Source organism: Passer domesticus, chromosome 3 (assembly GCF_036417665.1).
Source record: "Passer domesticus isolate bPasDom1 chromosome 3, bPasDom1.hap1, whole genome shotgun sequence".
NCBI classification, from domain to species: Eukaryota; Metazoa; Chordata; class Aves; order Passeriformes; family Passeridae; genus Passer; species Passer domesticus.
Genome location: NC_087476.1, coordinates 15709328 through 15730981, shown reverse-complemented (window position 1 = coordinate 15730981; position 21654 = coordinate 15709328). Strand labels below are relative to the sequence as shown.

Genomic DNA, 21654 nt, shown 5'->3' with positions numbered 1-21654 from the left:
TCCATGTGAAAGGTGAAGCAGTCGACTCCAGGGATTAAAGCCGTGTTCCTGCCCTCGTTGCCTGCCGCAGCTGTGCGTGCTGGGATGCTGTGCTCTGCACTAGGGTTCGGGCCGGCTCTGGGAGCCTGTGCCGGGCCGTGCCGGGCCGTGCCCGTGCCGTGCCGTGCCGGACTGAGCCTGTGCCGTGCTGTGCCCGTGCCCGTGCCGTGCCGTGCCGTGCCCGTGCCGTGCCCGTGCTGTGCTGTGCCCGTGCCCGTGCCGTGCCCTGCCGTGCCGGACTGAGCCCGTGCCGTGCCGTGCCCGAGCTCCGTGCCCGGTAGGTGGCGAGCTCTCGCCATTCCTGGCTGAACGGGTGAACAGTTTGTGGGGAAGTGAAGTGAGGAAAATCTCTGCAGAGTCAATGCTGACATTTTGTGCCATTGTGCTTTAAATACGTTTTCCTTCATCCTGGCTGGGTCATGATGTAATTTACAGATTTACAGATTTTTTTAATTTTTTTTTTTTAATCCTCTTTTCCTGAACTCATGGGTTTCACTGCTGGAAAGGTTCCAAACTCATAAATCACTCTACTAAACAAAATTTTCTCTTTTCTCTGTTTCTCTTAGTTTTTAGTCATTCACCTGAGTAAGGAAGTAGAGAGGTTTGGATGTTAATTTAATTGGGTTTTTTTTTCCCACCCTCTTCACCATTTCCTACATTCTTGTTCTAAAGTTATTTCTTGAACAGTGAATTTATATACATATTTTTAAAAATAACTTTGTTTCTATAATTAGAGATTATAGGACAGATGGATTCAGGGAAGACTTTCAACATCAGTGACATTTCTGCAATGTAAATTACTTTTTCATTAAAGTCCTGTCTATGTTGAAGTTTAATGTTTTAATCCCAAACTCAGAGGCATTTATTTAAATACATAGAATTTTCCCTTGTTTCCTCACAGTTCCTTTATCTCTCAAATGGAATACAGTATTTCTGGCTCATAAGTACTATTAGTTATATAGGAGTTAATGTCCTAGTCAAGTGGAATAGCATTTTGTGAAAAAGGTTCTCATCTCATATTGTGGTAGATTAATAAATTGGGATTAAACTGTTTCATAGAAAAGCACACAAACAAGCAAAAAATTCAAGGTAATGATTTCAAAATGTTAGTAGTTGCTGAACAAGTCTTGTATGTTCCTTTATCTTGTTTTTTGTACATGTGGTTCATGTGTCTATCATATAAATTGCTTTTTTTCTTTTCTTTTAACAAAAACCCAAGAAAGCACCTCTGTGTACTCTGGATCAGTAGATGGCAGCTTGTATTTAATGAAGAACCAAAAGGAGAAACTGAGGATGACGATGCCAATGACACTTTCATTTTGTTACATGGCATTACTCTGGATGAGAGAACCAATTACACTGTCCGAGCTCTTAAGGTATGAGTAGTCTCTAGTGAAGAATTGTTGCTTTTATAAGTAATGATAATTTTTTCAAAAATAGCTCTGTACTATTGCCCTCATATGAATTTGCTCAGTAATAATGAGGAATTCTTTATATTTAGTTGTCTTTTCCTTTCCTCATAACCATTTGTGCAGCTGCTGTTGGAGGACATTCTCTGTTGATTGCAATGAATTTCAAAGACCTGTAAGAAATAAGTTTTTGAAGTTAGAGAAGTTTTTTATCCTTCTCCTTCAGAAATTCTTAAACTTGCTGGAGGTGTGTATGGCTACACTTCTGTGATATTTGCTGTTGTCAGCATGTCAGAATTAAATGAGTAAACATTCTCCAGGACTTACATCAGTGTCATCATGCAAACAATACCAGCAGTATACAGTGATCTGAAATGCAGCAAAGTAACTTCATGCAGTGGAGTTGAAATTAATATAAGAAGATCATTTTGTCTTCATATCTTTGTATCTGTAATTATCAGAGTTGAGAATAATACCTTTTAATATGGTAGAAATAAATTGTTCTAATAATAGGGTTTGATGTTAAATGGAGACTGTCAGGCTACTGCTGACAATGCAGCTGCCTTCTCTCCCCTACAACAAGGCCAAGAACACTTTCCTTATGGACTTTACTTCAGGAATGAAAAATAATTCATCAACTCTTTTGTTGGCAATAAATATTTTAAATCAGGCTGAAATAAGTTCAGAATTCCTAGATTTTCCTTGGAAAACCTTTCGTTTTCTGATACCCTTCCTTAACAACTGTTTAAATACTGGGTATTTCTAAACAGTTGATGAAAAAATATTACTTGGCCAAAATGTAAGGAGTAGAAATACGCAAGTAAATACATTGGCAAACCAAATTGAAAGCTCAGACAAAATAAGTGAAAAACTGATTTAAAATTCAGTGCTTTAATTTTTATTTTTCAAATATGTAACCTGTGAGTTTAAAGGCAAGGCAGTGGGTACACTGACCCCACCTGTGCTGCTTACAGCTGGTGTAGCTGCTGAAAGTGTGATGAATGCAAGGGGCTTTTTCCCCCAGAGCCTGATGTTCCCTGGTAGCCTCTCTCCTCTGGTGTTCCAGGTTCCACCTGCACTTCTCTAGCTTTGTACAACCTTTCCAAGAAGGATGGATATTCAAGGATCTTTTTTGAAAGTACTTTCCAAAATGGGAGTTGTTTATCTTGAGGTACAGTAGTTACTACTAGATAATCAATTGCTGTGCAAAACAGTTTAACAGTTTGATTTTACTTTAGGGGTGGCTGTTGCCTTCATTGATCAGAATTGCACAAACCACTGCATATTTGCATAACTGGATATGCTACTGCATAAAAGGTGCTTGTAAAATTTTTGTTAAAATGCTATAATATTCAGAATTCAAACTAATACCCTGCAATACAAAAGTATTTATGGAGTAGATTAAGAAATAGTAGAACTCAAAAGTAGTGCTCAATTACAAGATTTTTACTGGCTACATTCTTTCTTAGGAAATTCTGTACAAGTCAGAACTACCATAACATACTCTGTAGTTTTGTGAATGATTAGCAAATAAATAATCTAAAACCTGTCTGATAATGTTTGTATACGGCAAAAATCCAGTTAATAAATTACAATTTCTGGGACAGAGCAACTGGTTCATACTAAAGAATTATTAGTTACCCCCCATTCTCTTTGGAGAGAAAAATTAGTAATTAAATATATATACTTTGGTTATTGTATCTTGGAAACTGTCTCTGGAAGCATTGTTGGCTCATACCAGGCAAAGACATCTTCACATGTTTCTGTCTTAGTACAATGGTGTGGTTGGAAGAAAACCCAACCAAACAACAGCTGTTGAAGTCAGCTGTCAAGAGGGAAGATAGATACTTTTGTTTGCATATGAATGGTAAGTTATTGTATTTGGCACTTTAAAAATTGGAGACTGCAAAAAAGATCCTGGAAAAAGAACCTGGAGACTATCCTTTGGACTAATATCTTTAAGAGATGATCGCACTTAAATGGATTTAGAGAAAACATGAAAGCAGTAAAAAGGTTGGAAAAAGATTTTAAAAAATCAAGTAGCAAATAAAGCACAGGCATAATCTAAAACTAATAATTGGAAATTGAAATAAGATTATTTGAATGAGAAGATGTAATTAGATACAATTTATGTGTGTAAGACTGTGTAAATCACAATGATTCAGTAACTTTAAATGCACTGAACATATGAACTGGATTAAGTACAGAAAGTGAAGTTTAAAAGAATGTTATTTGTATTGCAAAGTTTTACCATGATATGATAGTTATATAAGATTGTAATTATGTTATCATGCTTCCCTCCCTACCCTTAAGGTCTTGTCCTTTCAACAAGTTTGATGAAGAAGTAGAAAGAATTTTAAATTGCATGAACTACCATAAAATATTGTTTTCTGACTTCTGAATATTTAAGTTTAAAAAATCAGACAATGTTCACATTTTTGCATGCATTAAGATACAAAATAACGACAGACTGAAGATGAAAACTATGCAGAGAAAGCATTAAGTATTCAGCATTACCTTTTAAGTCTTTGTAGGCAAATTGTTTTATTTAAACCAGATGAATTAGAGTTCTGTTTAAAGTTCTGCCTTGTTTTTTTCCTCAGTTTGGTTTTCTCTGTACCCTGAAGTCAGCTGACTACCACTCCTCCCTTGTGATACATGCTTAGGCACTACGGTCGGGCAATCTGCCAGCTTTTAAAGGATTTACAACACCAAAAATATACTCCTCCTTGCTACTTGACACACTTAGCAGAAAAACACTACAATTACCTCCTCTGACAGGAACATTTTGGTTTAAAAATAACACTTTCAACAGCATTCTACTCAAGTCTGTGCTACACATTAAATCCTTTTCCACTGGGAATAGTCTTACAATGTTCCATATGATATATATTATTCATCTAAATAATAAATAGTTGGGTTTTGGGAAAAGTTTCAAGATGCTAGACTTTTGAGATTCTGAGAAATAGTGCCTTTCAAATGAGGTTATACCTAGTTGTGCTGGCAAGACTAAACTTATAATCAGTTTGTGGCATTACTGTGGCTTTAACAAATGCATCACTTCCTTCTAGCATGATGAGGACCTAGGATTTTTTTCATACTTGGGCCTTATTAATGTATGTTGCTGCTGTAATTAAAAGAGCATGGACTGTGTACTGCATCTGCCAGTCAAGTTTTCAAGCACCTCCCTGATGGAACATAGTGCCTCAGGTGTTTTGGCCATCTGTCTGTTAAATGAAAGGTTTGGAGGAACAGTAGACAAAAGAAATTGTTCTGAAGTGCTATTCCAAATCTGGACTTCTGGATTTAGTGTTAAAACTTGCATCATCAGCACATTCTATTCACAAGAGCGTATTTGTGCTGTATTTTTAGAGTGTAAAAAACCAACTTTTAACCTGAGAGGAAAGAGCATTCTTTTTTTTCTGGAGACATTAATTTTAAGCTAGAAAAGATACTACTTTTAAACAGTTGCAGTGCTTTGACTTGGTACAGCCAAATTAGTGAAAACTTTTTCTTTTTTTTTAAATGTTTTAGTGGACACTGCTTGTCTCTTGCAGTGTAAGGGTGTAGTTCCAGCATCAGTTTAAGCTGCTCCAAGTTTTTGTTGCTGTGGTCTTGCATAAACATTCCTGTTTTTCTCTTGTCATGGATATTAGCATTCATGTGGTTTATGGTTTACTAGGTGAAAGAAGTAGATCTATAGAAGATAAATTTTGTAAAAGAAAGGTTCACTGGACATTTTAGTGCAGGTTGGTGTGCTTCACTGCTGTCCCTTTCTGCCTCGTGCTGGCAGCAATGTTCCTTCAGCCATCTGAGTCTGTTGGAGTGAAACCCTGAAGAGACTAATTCCCAATCTGATCCTCTGGGAAGTCACACAAGTGCTTTTGTCAGCAGGAAGGAGTGTGCAGCAGGGGACTGAAGGAGGGTGGGATTTCCCATTTCAGAGGCCCAGGCTGGGAAGGTGGTTTGGCTACATCACCACTATGCCACACCCGAAACAAGGTCCTGATTCTGTCCTCTTCCAGCTGCTGCTCTGCTGGCTCAGGCGTTTGCTGCTCTCAGTGTCTTGGTTCCAGCCTTCATATCTGACAGCTAATGGTGTGATTGTGCCTCAACATGTGTCAGCCAAAGCTTATCATCAGCTGAGCCAGTAATGCATCACTGTTGCTGAAAGGGGAAGGTCCTGCTTCCCTTTTTTCTCTACTCCTGCCTGTGTGGTGCATCCCCTTCCCTCTGGCCAGTTTCACTTGTGGGGCCATCTGTGAGCCTCTTCACAGTTTGTTAGATGATGAAAGAAGCCTTGCTGGCAGTAGGGCAACAGGTGGTTTTCTGCTGCTGTTGTGATTTACATTTGGGGAATAGATAAGCAACAGCAGCTCATGGCTGGTTCAGAAGGAGAGAGGTCCTGCTAGCTGTGTTGAGCTTTTAGTTTGGCTCAATCTACTTTGTGAAATCATACCTGAAGCTTATGTTCCTCAGTTAGTGGGTGGCTGAAAGGAGCTAAGGGACAGATGTGCCAGCTGCTCAGCAGGTCAGGTGGGGTGGTGACAACCAGCAGTGGGGGCTGCTTTGGAGAACAGCCTCACAGGAACCCAGTGCACATCTCCACTCAGGGTGGGGAAATGCTGTTTCTGCTGCTTCAGGAAAGCCACTGAAATGATCATTGTACAATTTGATTAGAAAGGACTGTGCACCACCTGTTACTTCTTCACTTAGAAGACTAATAAGCAGAGCTTTAGAACAAAGGCTGTTGGGCAATATGATTTTTCATATTGCTGTTATTTTTCAGGAATCATTGTAAATTATTCTGAGACAGTTTCAGTCATGAAATGCACTTTTTATTTTAATCCTGGGTTTGACTCATTTTTTTCAATTAAACTGAACATTCAGATAAGACTGCTTTAAAAAAAAAGTAGACTGTAACTGTAAACTTTGCAGTAACTAGCTTTTAAACAGAATTTTGGTCAACTTCAGTAGATACATGCTACAAAACATGGAACAAATAGTGATGAGGCACAGAACAGGGAGATATCAGGTAGGCTTGTGAATTGCTGTAGGCGCAAAGGGACATTAAATATTTGTAGACCAAGAATCTATGTAGCAAGATCAGAGAGGTCCTGTACAGATAACACTTACCAGCAGGGGAGAAAATTGTTTTCAGTCCTGATATCAGAGTTTGTAATGTCGACTTATTCAGGTTTAATGTACTCTTTTAACAAAATTGGTTTGGAGAAGAGGATACAGAAAGGTGTTTCTAGCTTAGTCCTATGGGAGACTACCAGTGTGCCTTAGTGTGGAATGGGTGTGTTGCCTTGTGAGGATGTGTGCTTGTTCAGTGCTTGCTTGTCCTATTGTGGGTGTCTGTTAAGGTACCTGATAAGAGGAGATGCCTGATAAGTGGTGTAGTGGTGGCTTTTTATTGGTATCTGTTGTTAAGTCTCATCTTTTACATATATGTGTTTGTGTGTGTGTATTCAAGAAAAATATCAAATAATACTGTCAATCACTTACCAAAAGCAGTTTTTAACAACAAAGATGCATTATTTGTGTGCAAATAAGAATTAAACTGTTTTTATTTATTAGTATACAAAACAATTTCTATTCATCCTTCAGTAATACTGTTTTTGAAAAGTATCATCATAGAAATATAAGTAATGTGGCTTCAGTTCTATGTATCCACTCATCATTCTGTGATTTTTTTCCCTATCACATTACCTGATTCATACTCCTCCAGTAGAAAGTCTGTGTTTTAAAAGTAAAATTTACTTAAAGCTTTAGAATTTTGAAATAAAAAATTCATGCCATTCAAAGGAGGCTTAAAGTAGTTCAAGAAATGCAGTACTTGAAGAATGTGCAGAACAAACTCCATGTAAGCTTGCTGATTGTATGCTTACTGCCATAATGTTATCATTTGTCAGTCACATCTGGGCTTGAACTTAAAAGCCTGTTAAATGATTGAACTGGTTTTTATTCTGTGAGCATTTCCAGTGTGTAACTTCAGGTTGAATTGCTTAGGTATCATAATACTGATGTTATTTCAAATCAGAAGTTGATTAATATATCAATTTTATAATAAACATATGAATTGGTTATCTTATATATTATTTTGATTTGGTCTTTATTTTTCTAAATGCAGGTTTGTTGTTGAAGGGCACATTCCATATATGAATGTTTTCCAGGATTTTCCGGAGAAAATGAAGTTATGTGGACTTGATCTTAAGATCTTTTGTGTAGAGGTAATTTTTTTTTTAGACAAAAAGTTTAAAAAAAACCCAACCAAAACTTAGTCATTTAGTGGTATTTTAATTATTTTGGTCACTGTACTAATAAATTTATTAAATCTATTGTTATGTAATATGGTTCATGTTTCACAGTATTGGAGCCTGGCAGAAACTAGTGCACTCTGTGACTTGGAGTGCTTTAATCTTTAACCAGTGTTATTAAACTGATTACTTAAGTTAAAATGAAATCAATAAGTACTTGTGGAGAAAAGGGTATTCAGAACTGCTCTCAAAACACTCAGAAATAGGGTTTAGCTTCAATTATAAGGGCCGTATATTATCCCTTTTGGTGCTTATTTGAAATATCTCTTGAATTTTTTTGTAATTCCATATTCTTTTAATAAAATATGGTTTAGATGCTATCCCTTGTTCTGTTCCTTGCTGTACTGATTGAAATATATCAAACCTAAAATCTACATGAGGAAGTACAGCTCTTCTAGGAACTGAATAGTAATGGACAGTCTTGAGTGAAATTTAATTTCCCTTATTTAAGAGTCTTATGTATTGTGGTAACAATTGCCCAATGACGTTTCTGTTGCACATAAAAACGTATTACGGATTTTTGAAGTGTGCAAATAAAATCTTAGCTTTTAAGAGCAGAAAGCAGCAATTCTGCCAAGCCCTCACTGATGATGTTGCAAGTAACATTACCATTCTCCAATATGTAGCTTATATTCAGCAGGTCATGAGTTGTTCAGGAGTTGTGCCTTCAAGAAGTTTTAGCATTTATATTATTTTTGGTTTTATGTTACTGCTTTCCTGTCTGGATAAATGAAAATTATGACCTCAACTTCTAAAAAGCAGGAGATAAATTTAATATAAAACCTCTTGATTTCTTTATCTTAGATATTTCCTTAACAGAAAAGATGTTAGGTTGAAATATGAGTATAAACTTGGTTTTAAGTCTTTGTCCTTCTTTGCCTCCATCTTCTGTATGAGTTTTTGTTTTATGAATTGCAACTCTAAAACTTGTACCATACTTGAAAGTGGAAGAACTGGTTTACCGAGAGGAGATGAGTTTCCTTTGGAGGATCCTGCTGTTTCCTTTTGGGATAGGGCTGCTCCCTTCACTTCCAAAGCATAGGTAGATATTCCCACTAACCAAGTCATCTCTTAACTGTGTTTTCACTGAGATATATAGGTACAGTTCTGTAAGTTTACTGTGGCTTCCTCTTTTTAGAAATATCTGCTCCTTACTCTACCTTCAGTGTTACTTTAGTAAGGCATCCTCAGTTGTATTTAGTTTTAATCATTTTTCACTACATCATGAGGCTGATAATTGCAAAATCCTTACTAGCTCTTTCCTATGTCTCATGTTTCTCGCTGCAGCACTGAGGTTACCAATGTCTTACTGGGTCTAGTTTTGGCATCTGAGTTTTGAGAAATTCAAGAGATGAGGTTATTGTCCTGGAGCAGGAAATGAGATTGTGTAATACTCCATTCTGAAGATATAGCTTACATTCTTTTCTGCTTTGCTCTGTATAGAATATTTTGTAGACAGTTATCTAAAAAACCTTTATAATATTATGTCTGTTATAACCAGGCATGTAAGTTGCTCTTATGCCATTATTTGTTGTACTCAAGTCTGGTGAATATAAGCTGCAAAATATTGATAACTGACAGGACTATTCCATATGTCTCCTTTTTAATTTTGAACAGATTTTAGTGCATTTAATTGTGTCCTGTGCATCCCAAATTTGAATCAAGAAGTAATTTTGTTACAGTAACTTGAAGGATGTGAAATCATACTAAATATCACTTTATCAGTTAAGTGCAGATGAAGCCTAACTTGATGATGCTCATCTTAGATATAAATATTCTCAGTGGCTTAAAGACGTTTTAGTAACAATTTCCCACATGCCCAAAATATGCTGAATTTGTTCAAGGTTGAAGTTGTTACAGGTGTTAGGAACGTAAATGCAACAGTATTACAAAACGAGTCATCTACTTTCTGTGTAGTGACATGTGTGTGTATACATGCACCAAGGAGTTTTTATGACTTGTCACTTAGTAGTAGTTTTCCATGTGCAAGGAATGGGACTAGTTTCAGGCTTCTCATCTGTGATAAATTTCTGTGTTGTGTAATTTAGGAATGGAGTCTGTATCACTGACAGTTTTTCCCTGTGTTGTGCACTATTTAGCAGTGAGAGGTGATTGCAGTGTCTGCTGTACAAGGGGAGGTGAGAGCTGGGGGTTTATCACTGAGGAGGGAAGGCTGGGATGATGGCAGTAATGTGTATAAATGTCTGTCATGGAGGAGTGAGGATGGCATTGGTCTTTCTTCTTAGTGTGTGCAGTGAAAGGACAGCAGACAACTGAAATACAGGGCACAAACTGAAAAACAGGAAATTCCATTTGAATATTAAACTTTTTCACTGTGTAAGGGTGATTGAGTGCTGGAACAGGCAGCCCTGGGACACTGTGGAGTCCCTATCTTCAGAAGTGCACAAAATGTGATGGGACACAGTCCTGAGCAGCTTGCTGCAGTTGATCCTGCCTCAGCAGTGGTGTTGGACTCCATGTATGATCTCCAGAGGTCCCTTCCACCCTCAAGTATGCTTTGTATTTGTTTCACCTTTTCAGTAGAGGTGGCAGGCCCTTCATATTTGGTAGTGGAACAGCTAACAAAAGGGCATAATTCTTTGTTCTGCTAAAACTGAACTTTATTTAAAATACCTGCCACAAAGGTATGGTTGTATCTGAACACTTCTGTCCAGAGGTCTGGGAGCTCTGGGCATGACTGTGTCATTAAGAGAAGAGGAGAGGAGCCTCCAGCTCTCTGTATTATCTTTATCATGATGTATAACTGTTGGACAGGTGTCAGGGCCTAGCTGGAGATAAGTACTACTCAAAAGTATTTTCTGAAGGATAAAAGTACTTTATAGAAGATCTTTAAGAAAAACAAGTTGTTTATCTTCCATATGTATTTATCTTTCCATTGCTCCAAGTCAGTTTTCTAAGCTTTTACTTAATTAGTCATCTTATCTATCCCTTCCTCTATTAAATCATGTGTATATTAGAAATTAGCCCTTGGAAAATAGGTTTTACCTAAAGGTACAATGAAAGGGTTAACAGGGCAAACAGCAGCAGCAAGATGCTCCTGTTTTGTTCAGAAGTTCTAACTTCCCAGTACAAGGAAGGAAGAGCAAAATTTCCTTTTTCTAAAACAAGTATTCTTATTCCATTTGATTAAAATATTTTTGTATGTATGAAGGAAGAATAAAATATATAAGTTTTTGATTTTGTTCTGTGCAGGAGGTCAAGGGGTTTTTTTCTTGTATTTGCAATTGTTTAACTACAGTAGATCTCTGCTCATCCTATGGCTTGTGCCAGTAGCCAAGACATCTTTGATAAGTGCATCTTTTCTCCTTTAGGTGGAAGTCACCTTTGTTCTCTTTTTAATGCACATAGGATATCTAGGATTTTAGGATATTTCTTTTAAAACCCATTAGTATAGGAGTTAAAATGTATTTGTAAAGTATTAGTAGTATATATAAAGTTCAATGGATAATTTGTTTTCAGCTTGTATTATTTTATTGATGTAATCTGTCCTCCAGCTGCACACAAATTTCCTCTTTTATTTCTGCATGAAGTAGGAATATATCTTTAAAACACACATCCTCCACTTTCCTTTTAGGGATTTATCTTCATCCTTATACAAAATTGGTTAAACCATCCCTTTTGCCTTGAACTATCAACAAATTGTCTTTGCCTTAGGTCTGTCTTGCCATGCATTTTTGTCTTGGGACTGTATACCCAATTATCTTTCAAGTATTTTTTTCTTGGGCTTAACAGTTGATTGTGCTTTGCTGCCTCAAATTTACCTTTAGCTTTCACTACTTTTCTAAAACACACTATTTTTCTGTGTATTTTACCTTTAACACACTGTAAGTGGATTTTTTTTAATGTCCAGAAGTAATGCTTCGTTTTGATTCTCACATTCTTCATGCACACACAAATTTTAATATATGCGTATATATAGGTAAGCAGGTCACTCCCATGGATGTTGGGCAACATGATTTACTGAAGTACTGAAGATAACAACCACGTCACTTTGGAGTATGTGCTGTGTGCAACAGGATAGGTGTAGTCTCATAAGCATCTTTCAGATCCTGTTGTGCTAAAGAGCTTTGGAAGTGATTGTCTCTGGATGCACAAGTATCTGGACTTGGCAAGGAGCATGATGTGTGACCTCAGACAAGTTCCCTTCTCTCAATCTCTTCTCCAAATTTAAAAGAAGAATTTAGGAAGAAATGTGTTAAGAATCTCTTTTTTTTCCCCAGGGATGGGGGGGGCCTGGAGAAAGTTGAGCTTGGTGGGTTAGTTGAATTCTGTTCAGACCTGTCTACCAACTTGTCCCTGAAGACAAAAGGAATGGGTATTTCCTGAATTGTCCTTGCTACTTCTTCTTCTGCCCTGGGGTGTGGTCATGAAGTGGCTTCTCTCTGTAAGCCTTTCTCCATTCCCCCTCCCCCTTCCCTTTCTCTTAGGTGGAAGTAGCTGCACAATTCTAAATCCACATGTTTTACAAGGCCACTGAATGTTTCAGTGTTGATGGTGTTGTTGAAACACCTTACTGCCTAGGAATCTGTATCTTAAAAAATACTTCCTTTTTTGTTCTGTAATTCAATTCCATCCTCTCTTTTTTCATGATTTTTGTTTGGTTTGTTTATCATCCACAATATTGCTGCCAATAACAAGGAATGTACTTAAAAAGATCTGCCCTTACCCGCATGATAAAATTGCCATCTATACAGCTTTTTTATTGTCTTTGTATAGCTTTTTTTGGTTTCTTTTTTACACATCCAACTTCCAAGTTACATTAACAGAAGCACTGTTCAGTTTGAATTCTGCTCTAATTTGCCTATTTCTGTCCCTGGATGTCTTGATTCTTAAATTTCTCCTAGTGTTACTCCTCAGAATTTTCCGTGATACAGAAACACTTTCCAAACTTCCAGCTGAGAATGATGTTAGCATTCTTCTTTACCTTTGTCTATGGAAAATTTTTGAATGCATCCTGCTAAAGCAGCAGCAATATACTCTGCTGGTCATAAATCACTGTGGTGGGCAAGAGAGGTGAATCATGAAACTCAAAATCACGTCATGATTTTTTCCCTTTTATCCAGCCTAACTGGAAAGCTTCTTGTTCTTACCTTCTTGCTGATACCTTGTTTCTTTCAGGTTTAATGGTTTATCATTCTACGTTAAAATTAGGTTTCTTTCTGTCTTGGGTTAGGCCGTAGCTCTGGGCAGCTCAGTTGTGTTCAGTTGAATAAGGACTTCTAATTAATGCTCCATTATGAATTGATGTTGGCTTTGGTGGAAAATTGAACAGTTTGAAAACAAGTGTTTGCTACTCTATAATTCATCCAAAGCTTTCCTTTCCCTAATGGTGACCTGTGATGGGTGTTGAAGTAGATGCTATAATGTATTTATAAAGTAGACTGGAAATTTTCAGCTCCTTTGAGAATATGCCAGTTGAGCATGAAGTGTTTTATAGTGTATGATGCTTTGGCTTTATTTTATTTGTGTTGGAGGAGTACATACCTTGCTCTTATGCATTTACACACGCACACACCTTCCCTAGCTTGGATTAGTAAATTTCTCTCCTCTTTTATTTAGGAGTGAAAGGTTTCCCTGAAAAATTGAGAGGTGATCATTCTTCTCTATTCTGCCTGGAAACTTTCAAACTCTTTCATTTCTTCTTTTACAGTATTCTATAGTTTGTATTTTCTTTTTCTTCTTCTCTTCAATTCTTTTAAATGTTGCTTGGTTTTATTCTTGGCAGCACTTTGGTATCTGTATTTCTCTAGCACTAATCCTTCTGTCACCCATCTCTCTGTGTCAGCTTCAATCTCACTTCTGTTGATGATATGAGAGATCTGATTTCTGAGATGAATTTGCCAGGCTGCTCCTTTGCTAGCAAATCAAGCATGCTTCTGTTTTGCTGCTTTGTTCTTCATGATGCTCTTTCCTGCAGAGCAGCTCTTGAGTTTTGATTAAAGTATGAGTTACATTTCTTCCAGTGAGACTTAGTGGTAATTTTTATTTGGTTCCCCTTTAACTTTACTGTGAAAAAGGAAAAAGGTTTTTCAGATCAGCTTCTTATGGGAGCTGGATCTTCAGTCCACTCTCTCCTCTCCTCTCCTGACCTTACAAAGGTTGCTTGACTGACAGGATATTTTTAGCTTCTGTTTTTCCCATTGCCATAGTATTAATTTGTTCAGGATCCATGCCAAGCTAATCATTCTTCAGTTCCTGAATCTCCCCTTTTACATTTTTTTAAATACTGCATATTAAAGTGGAGAGCCCTTTGATGTTTAGAATTTCTTAAGATTATTTAAAAAACAACATTTGTGTTTCAGAGAACTCCTCAGTTATTTCCTTGAAGCTTCTTGTGTGTAAATTATCTGGGCCTCTCCTTTGTAAAATACTCCATTTTATCAGATAGTGGTTTGCTTTTCTGCAGACATAATTTTTCTCTTCCTTACATGTGATTTTAATGCAATGGATTCATATTCTTTTTCCAGCTATAGCACAGTCTTGCTTTTCATCCTATTTCATTACTTACCTGTTTACCTGTGGCATTGAAATTCAGGATTTTTGGGTTGTTTGGGTTTTAGGTTTCTCTGCTGCTTACAGCTTAAGGCACCTCTATATTGTGTTTCATTGCAGAATATCTGCAGTTTCTCGTCTCTTTTTTTTTTTATTCATCTAGGAGATTGAGTGCTGCAGTCAAATGCCCCCCCATGCTTCAAAAGGGGGATTTTTTTTGGGTGGTTTTCCCTTTATCCAATTATCCCACAATAAAAAGAGGAATATGGCAGATCTGTCTTGGAGTGTAGTGACCTACCAGGACTGTGTTTGGAAAGGTCTACTTGTGATCAAGTTTTAAACTCTGGACTTGTATCCTTCTGCAGTATTACCCAGTGTGGGACTTGTCTTCTACATTATAAATGACATGTAATGTTAATCATTTATGTTACCATATGATTATATGTTCCAGAGTTTTACTGTTGCAGATGGGTTAAAGATATGGAACCTCACATTTTATATTCTTTCTCTCATTCTCTTCATTACAGGCAATATTACAATCAGAATATGGTTGTTAATACTTGTACCATATAAACACTTAGTGCCTTGTGACTGTCCAACAACACAGCAGCTCAGTAAAACTGCTTTGAATTACATGGGGATGTGCCACAAAAATGTATATGAATCAATTGAGCTTTGTTCAAGCATAGTAAAAGCCATTTTGTTTTGTAAATTTAGCTGAAAAGTTTAAGTAATTTAAGACGCCTCCTGATTTTGATTTCCCTGTGAATGTTGGGGGCAGAAGAACTGTCAGGTAGCCTGGAGGAAAACATAAAAATTGAGGGTTTCTCATGGATTAAGGAAAGACAGTTGCTCTGTGATTTGACATGTACAGCCAAAAGCAGGAATTGGTTAGTCCTTAGCTTTCAAGCATAATGGCTCAATTTTAGAAAGAATTTGGCATTCGATCCCCAGTAATTCCCAATAATTTCTACCAGTTTGTTGCAAAGTGTGAGGGGGTTCTTGTAAAATATGCTGCTAGGATTGCTTGAATAATTCATCTGTCTTCTGACCAGAAAGTAGCATCAGTATTATGGGTTTATTGAAAACTAATTCTTTGAATTCACAGTACCTAATAACACAAGGAAACTAGCACTCCTGTATCTAAGTGTATTGCTTGGCTTATTCACATTGGAAACACTTGTTTGCATTTTGGTTTAGATACCTTGAGCTGCTTTTGTTTTGTTTCCTGCAATCAGAAGCATATCACAGATATTTTACTGTGTTTGAAGTGTATAAACTTTAGATAGGATCTTCCCTGGGAAGCTTTGAAAAGTAACTGCTCTCTCACTTACTGAGAGTGTTTTCATTAGGTCACTTAAGTGTAGATAGCAAGGAAGGGTAGTGATTAGCAGAGGGACTGTTATTAGAGTACTGATACTTCTCACTTCTTGCCTACACTCAGCTTTTCTGGAGGTCTGTGCAAGCTTGCAAAGCTTGAAAACAAAGCCTAAGGACTTCTTCATCATTCTTTTCAAACTGAAAGAATTAATAATCTTATCACATAGTAAAAGATCACTGGTGACCCTCATTGCACCACAGGGAAGAACAAGTTCTGTCCTTCAGCCATGAAGTGCTCAGGGAAAAGCAGAGCAGGTGGTGCCACTTAGGAATGTCTGTAGAGTGTTCTGCTCATAGGTCCTGGCATAAATTTATATGAAACTGTAATATTGACCACTGAAGATCCTTGGAAATCTCACTATGACTGTTTTTAGCATCACTAAAAGTATAGGTACTTGTCTTGCTCTTCAGTCCAATGTGTTCCTTCAGTTTTCTCCTGTAATTCCTTGATTTGTATCCTCAATTGGATGGAATGTGCCTGAGTGCTTTCATACAGCAAATGATAGTTCATTCTTTGTGAATGTTTTATATCAAAGATGCTATTTATGGTACTGTAATTTCATCAACTTAAAAGCAAAGGATTAGAATTTGCTTCATTACTGAGTTTGAGTGTGTGAGTAGAAGTTCATAAACCTGAGAGTATTTCTTAAGTGCTGGTGTTTCTTCAGTTGTGGGTGTGGATTTAGTCTCCTAATTATAGTACTCTTCTAGGAGGGACAGTGAAGTGAATCACTGTTCTAAGGCTTTGTGTTTCTTGTGCCACTGTCTAAGGAGTGAAATTCATTGTATGCTTTTGTATTGTGAATATTGTGTGAGGTCATTGTACTGAAATTGTTATTGTGGAAATTATTTACAATGTTTGGTGACTGTTTTAGTGTTGCTAATTTGGTAGATGATAACAATGCTATGCTAGTAACATGTTAAATAATTTTCTAGTCTGAAGATTTTTTTTAAATAAAATGGTCTGATGACCATTTTTGATGAATAAACCATGTAGGAAAAAGTAAAATGCATATTGCTGATACATGCAAAGATTACTTACACAGGTAGAAGGAATTTTTAAAGAAGAATGATAATTTTAAAAAAATCCAGTGTAAACAAATGTATACCTGCAATTTCCTTAATATTCATCATTCTATTCAGTCTTTGTTTTTTCACTTTTCCTCACTTTTTTCATTAATAAAATTCTGAATTCTATGTGAGCAGTTTGGAATAAGTCAAAGATTCCCCTTGTTGCATCTACTGAGATTATAATCTTGGACCTTCATAGAATACAGATGGAGAAATACTGCTTGAAATTTCTCAGACATCATTCTTGTCCAACAGCTAACGTGAATATCTTTATTCTAGGTGGAAAAAATAGTATTAAGTAAAGAAAAATTGGTTTGCAGTGTTCTCTGAAAGCTGGTGTTACCAATGCTGCTATGTTCAGGTACCAGCCTTAGTTTAAATACCTGTGTGATCTTGATGATACAGGTTTCTGTAATCTCTTTATGATGCAGTTTTTGAACACGCAGTTGTTTTAGACCAGCTACATTAGAGTTATTTTCTAATAACTCCTGACATCTAATGAAGAATGGAGATTAAAAAAAAAATTATGTTAATGTATGAATCCATAATGTACTGTATCTTAAATACTATATGGAGTTTTGATTGGATGTTCTTGCTTTTCTTACCCTTCCTTTTGTTGCAGAAGAACTGAGAGGTACAGAGAGTCGCAACAAGGATTATCAAACAGGGACAATTTTCTTACGAGAAACAATATTATCTACTTATCTTTCAACTTAAAGAAGAGGTGACTAAGAGGAAGATGTGGTGATAGTTTGTAGAACATGTTGAGGAAGCAGTTGTTCAATGTCTCTTCCAATTCAAGAACTGGGAGGTGTCAGCAGAGGTTGCTGGTTTACAGGTTCAGAATCAAACAGCAGGAGATGTGGCTTTATATGTTTTGTGGGTAACTAGTGAAACTCCTTGCCTTAAATGATGCTCTGGGTGTTAAAAGGGCCAGGTGCTGACTGTACAAATGTCATGGAGGAATAGAGATCTGGAACAAAAGAATAGCGAGATCTCACTGCTGAGTCAGCCACAAAAGTTATAAAGCTGGACAGATGTTTGGTAGTGTTGTGGCTTGCTTGGTTCTTAAATTCCTCCCTGCACATTTTGCTTGCTCGCTTCTGGGTGCAAGGCTAAATAGATTATTTTGATTGATGTGGTACAGTCACTTTTTTTTTTGTTCTGGGGTTTCAGTTAGGCTTTCAGTTTGTGGGTTTTGTGTTCTGGGGAGACTTTTTTAAAGATCGTAAAACTTCATTTTTCATTAACTAGTTATCTTAGAACAACTCTTTTAAAGTCATAGTTCAAGCCTTTCAGTTAAGTTAACTAAGTATGGTCTGATAAAGTTTCACATTTAGAGATCTCAGAGTGTTTGTTATTCAACTTGAAAAATGTTGAGGAATGATTAAATGGTAAAAGTATACAAAATCATTGCATAAAAGGGGTATGTCTAGCCTACACCAAAGAATTCTAAGCAAATTGCTTAAGCAAAACTTTGCTATTTGAAAAATAGCTTGTATTTTTCTAGTGACCTTTTGGTTTGTTTTGATGGAGGAACTATAAAAGGAATCGACTGTCTAATAACTCACAATGTAAAATTCCTTACTGTTGAGTAGTAGTGATAATCCCAATGCCAGGAGGAAGCAGGAACACTTGCAAGAAGCCTGGCCTAGAAGTGTGGCAAGAAGAGAAACATGAAAAGCCATGTAAGAATAAATGAATTCTAGGTCATGGGGGAGCCATCCTGGGCTGACAGGGACCACAGCTTCAGGGGTTCTGCACTTCACCCTTAATATTTCTGAACAGTCTTCAGTTCTGTGCAGTCTTCTTTTGGCCCTGACAGCAAGTACAGGTCTTGATTTGTGAACAGGTTAAGTTAATACTCTTATCTTCATTTCTTTGAATACTGATTAAAATTTTACGATTGAGCATATGAAATTTAGGAATTACTGAAGAGAACATGCATTTAGCTGAGACTGTGTGAGTGCTCTAGGGTGTAGTCATTTCGATTTCATCTCATAGTGTTTCTAAACCGAGATAGCGTCTTAGTTCAGCATGCAGGAAGTAGAGAGCTGCTCTGAATCTTTTCCTTTTCCTCATGTGATATGGAGTTCAAGCCTGCATTAGTACAAGCCATGTGAAACCAACTCAGTTACAGAATATTTGGTCCTTTCTCCTCCTTTGATGCTGGTTGTTCCCCCTGGTCACAAGACTGCTGCTCCTGCTGGGCTGGGCCCTCACGGCTGATGTTGTGCTGCTCTGTCCCAAGGTGGAAAACTGGGACAAAGACACTTGCCTGAGGGACTGGGGTGGGTTTGTGCCACAGTCATGAGGCAACTTGAAGATTTTCCAAATGCTGTAAAACGGTGCCTGTATTTTTTTTTCCACACTGGCTTTTTGAAAGGATTTTGTATCACTTAATAATCTGCTACTGGCTAAAGCCAGTCAAGTCATCACACAGCTCTTAGGAAACTGCTGACACATGAATTGTCTAACACTCTAAGTTTTGGTGGATTGCACATATATATTTTAGTTTGGGTCTGATTCAGACAGAGTAATTCCTGACTGAATCTGTTCATGAACTCATAAATGCAGGTCAAAATATTTGCTGTTTTGTCCTGGAGAGTTTGGACTGGGATGTTAACAGCTTTCTGCTTCCCTGGAAAGCTTATCCATGAGACTGGCTTTTAGACATGTTCCTCTGTTTGCTGAAGTCTTCCTCTCAAAATATGCCAGGTCTAACGTGTAAGAGCCTCTTTTCCTGACTAAAATTTGATTGCCATATGATTTTTTAAATTTCTGTTTTCACTGGTAACTGTTTAAAGAGTTCAAATTCAGACAGAAGCTGGTCATTCTTGCTTATTAAAAAAATCTTTTGAGAGGGATCAAATTCCATCTATACAAATTCTTCCAGTCAGCTACGCTGCACTTGCTTTCCTAAACAAGGAGGGATTCCTGCTTTGGTCTGCTGGTGTCTCTTAAGATTACAAGGTAATCTTGTAATCTTGTAATTTTAAGGTTTTTGGGGTGGGTGTGTATCTGTTGGAGGGGCTTTTTTTCTCTGCCTAACTGTGTATTTTTTTGTGCATTTTAGCAGATGCATGCAGTACTTGTTCAGGATAGAAAGTAGTGCAGAATGAAAAGAAGCAAGGGTGAGGCTTTTATTTGAAAGAAAAAAGCTGAGGAGGAAGTTCACTGCTGAAAGGGTTATTGTAATCAAGTTTATCATGAGAGCTTGCTGTTGTGTAACAGAAACTCTAGCTTGTCCATACCTGTCTCTAAGCATTACTTAATGAAGAAAGAAAACAAACCTACCAAAGTATTTGAAATTCAATAAAATTTGTTTCCAAACTCTTAAATTTCAATGCATTATGACAGTTCAGTTCCTTACTAGAATCCTCTATTTTTAGAAAGACTATATTTTTTCAGAAAAGTGATATTTGACAGAGTTTGCTTGTGAACATGAGCAAGGTAACGCTCAAACACATGTCTCTCGTGGTTTAATAATATTGAAACTCATTTATTCCAAAACCACTTTAACCAGGAATCATGTAATGAAAAATATGTCTTCCTCTGAAAGTAGCCCATTAAAAAGCTTGTTAGGCAGCCAAATTTTTTTTTCCCCTAGTAAAGGAGTACCTCTGTATTGGATGTTCAGTTGGCTTTTTTTCTTTGCATGTAAGTTGCTGGCTCATCCTCATGCTATCTTGAATTCTTCAGTAAAGACTGCCTGGATCAGTTTAATGCAGTCTAATACCCTAGCACCTATTTTTTTTCCTCTCAAAAAGGCATAAGCTTTGTTTATTCAGTCATTTTCTAAAATTAATATTTTTGCTATATAAAGGCCCTTCTCACTTGCTCCACAGCAATGACCAGGAGTAGTTTGGGATTTTAGGATGTAGTATTTGTTGCAGCTGAAACAGTTATTAAAAGGAGAGATTATGATCTCTTATGAAGTGAGAGCTTGCCAATGTGACTTCTATGATTTCCAAATGGTATCTTCTTTTTTCTTCCCTTCTGCCCATTTCTTACCTGACAGATAACTTGGGCAACCTGTCTGCCTGTCTTTCAGGTGGACAAATTGATTTCCTTTTATTTCTTCCTTCTGCTTGATAGCAGGCTTGTAGAGGAGCAGCTTTACTTGTGTGCTTAGTCTCTTTGTTTTTTCTAATGGAAGAAGTTCCACGAGATGCATATTTCTTTGCAGTTACCTAAATGGAGTTATAGCAGTTTCACCTGTCTTCTTCTTGTCATTTGGTTCCCTTTTAATAATTCCAGGCACACCCTCTCGCTGTTACATCACCATCTGTATGTGATTCATGGATATCAGGGTTTGGAGAAATCTATCCATTCATTTAAATGCTGTCCACTCATTTTAAATACTAATTTGGGTGTAAATGTCACAGTTAATACAGTCCATGTAAAAATGAGTGCACTGAGTCAGACGTGGGGCTCCTGGAGTCTGTTCTTCTGTTTCAGGTGTGACTGAGGAAAGCAGGCAGGAGCAGGCTGCAGGGGCTCTTCCCCACACACTTTCACACTCACCAGCAAATCACAAGCCTGGGGTGTTTCTGTACAGCAGTGGTGACATGCTGACAATGCCATGGTTTGGGTTGAAAGAGACCTTTAAAGAGTCTCTTCAAACATTGCCTTTTCTGTATAACTTTTGCTTTGGCAAAGAAGGCTTTCTTGAAAAGACTGCACAGAATCTAACCATGTTACAAAGGTAACCACATTAGTTGTTTTTTTTTCCGGCTAGGTTAAATGGCAAAAAATAGTTTCAGTATTTCCTATTTTTTCAAAGTTTGTATTCATCATAATACACAGTGTTAAAGTACCATTAATTTGTGTTTGATGGCTATTACATTAGTTTGTGGCTTTTTCAGGTGTGATGGTGGTTGTGCCTGAGAGGTAGATAGAGGTCAGGCAAGGGGGAA

At 37.1% G+C, this 21654-nt stretch overlaps 1 protein-coding gene and 1 long non-coding RNA gene across 4 annotated transcripts in view; one reads left to right on the top strand and one right to left on the bottom strand.

Annotated features, from left to right (window-relative positions):
• Positions 1-21654, top strand: part of TAF1B (TATA-box binding protein associated factor, RNA polymerase I subunit B) — a 45474-nt gene that overhangs the window by 6338 nt on the left and 17482 nt on the right. For all 3 annotated transcript variants that reach the window (XM_064411970.1, XM_064411968.1, XM_064411969.1), the window contains 2 exons: positions 1259-1415; positions 7585-7684. In XM_064411970.1, coding sequence (XP_064268040.1) covers positions 1259-1415; positions 7585-7684 — 257 coding nt within the window. The remainder of the gene's footprint in view (positions 1-1258; positions 1416-7584; positions 7685-21654) is intronic.
• LOC135296058 (uncharacterized) lies at positions 16928-20967 on the bottom strand. The gene is made up of 3 exons (XR_010358111.1): positions 20750-20967; positions 18324-18386; positions 16928-17708 (listed from the first exon to the last, which is right to left on the bottom strand). It is a non-coding gene; the product is annotated as an uncharacterized LOC135296058 (long non-coding RNA).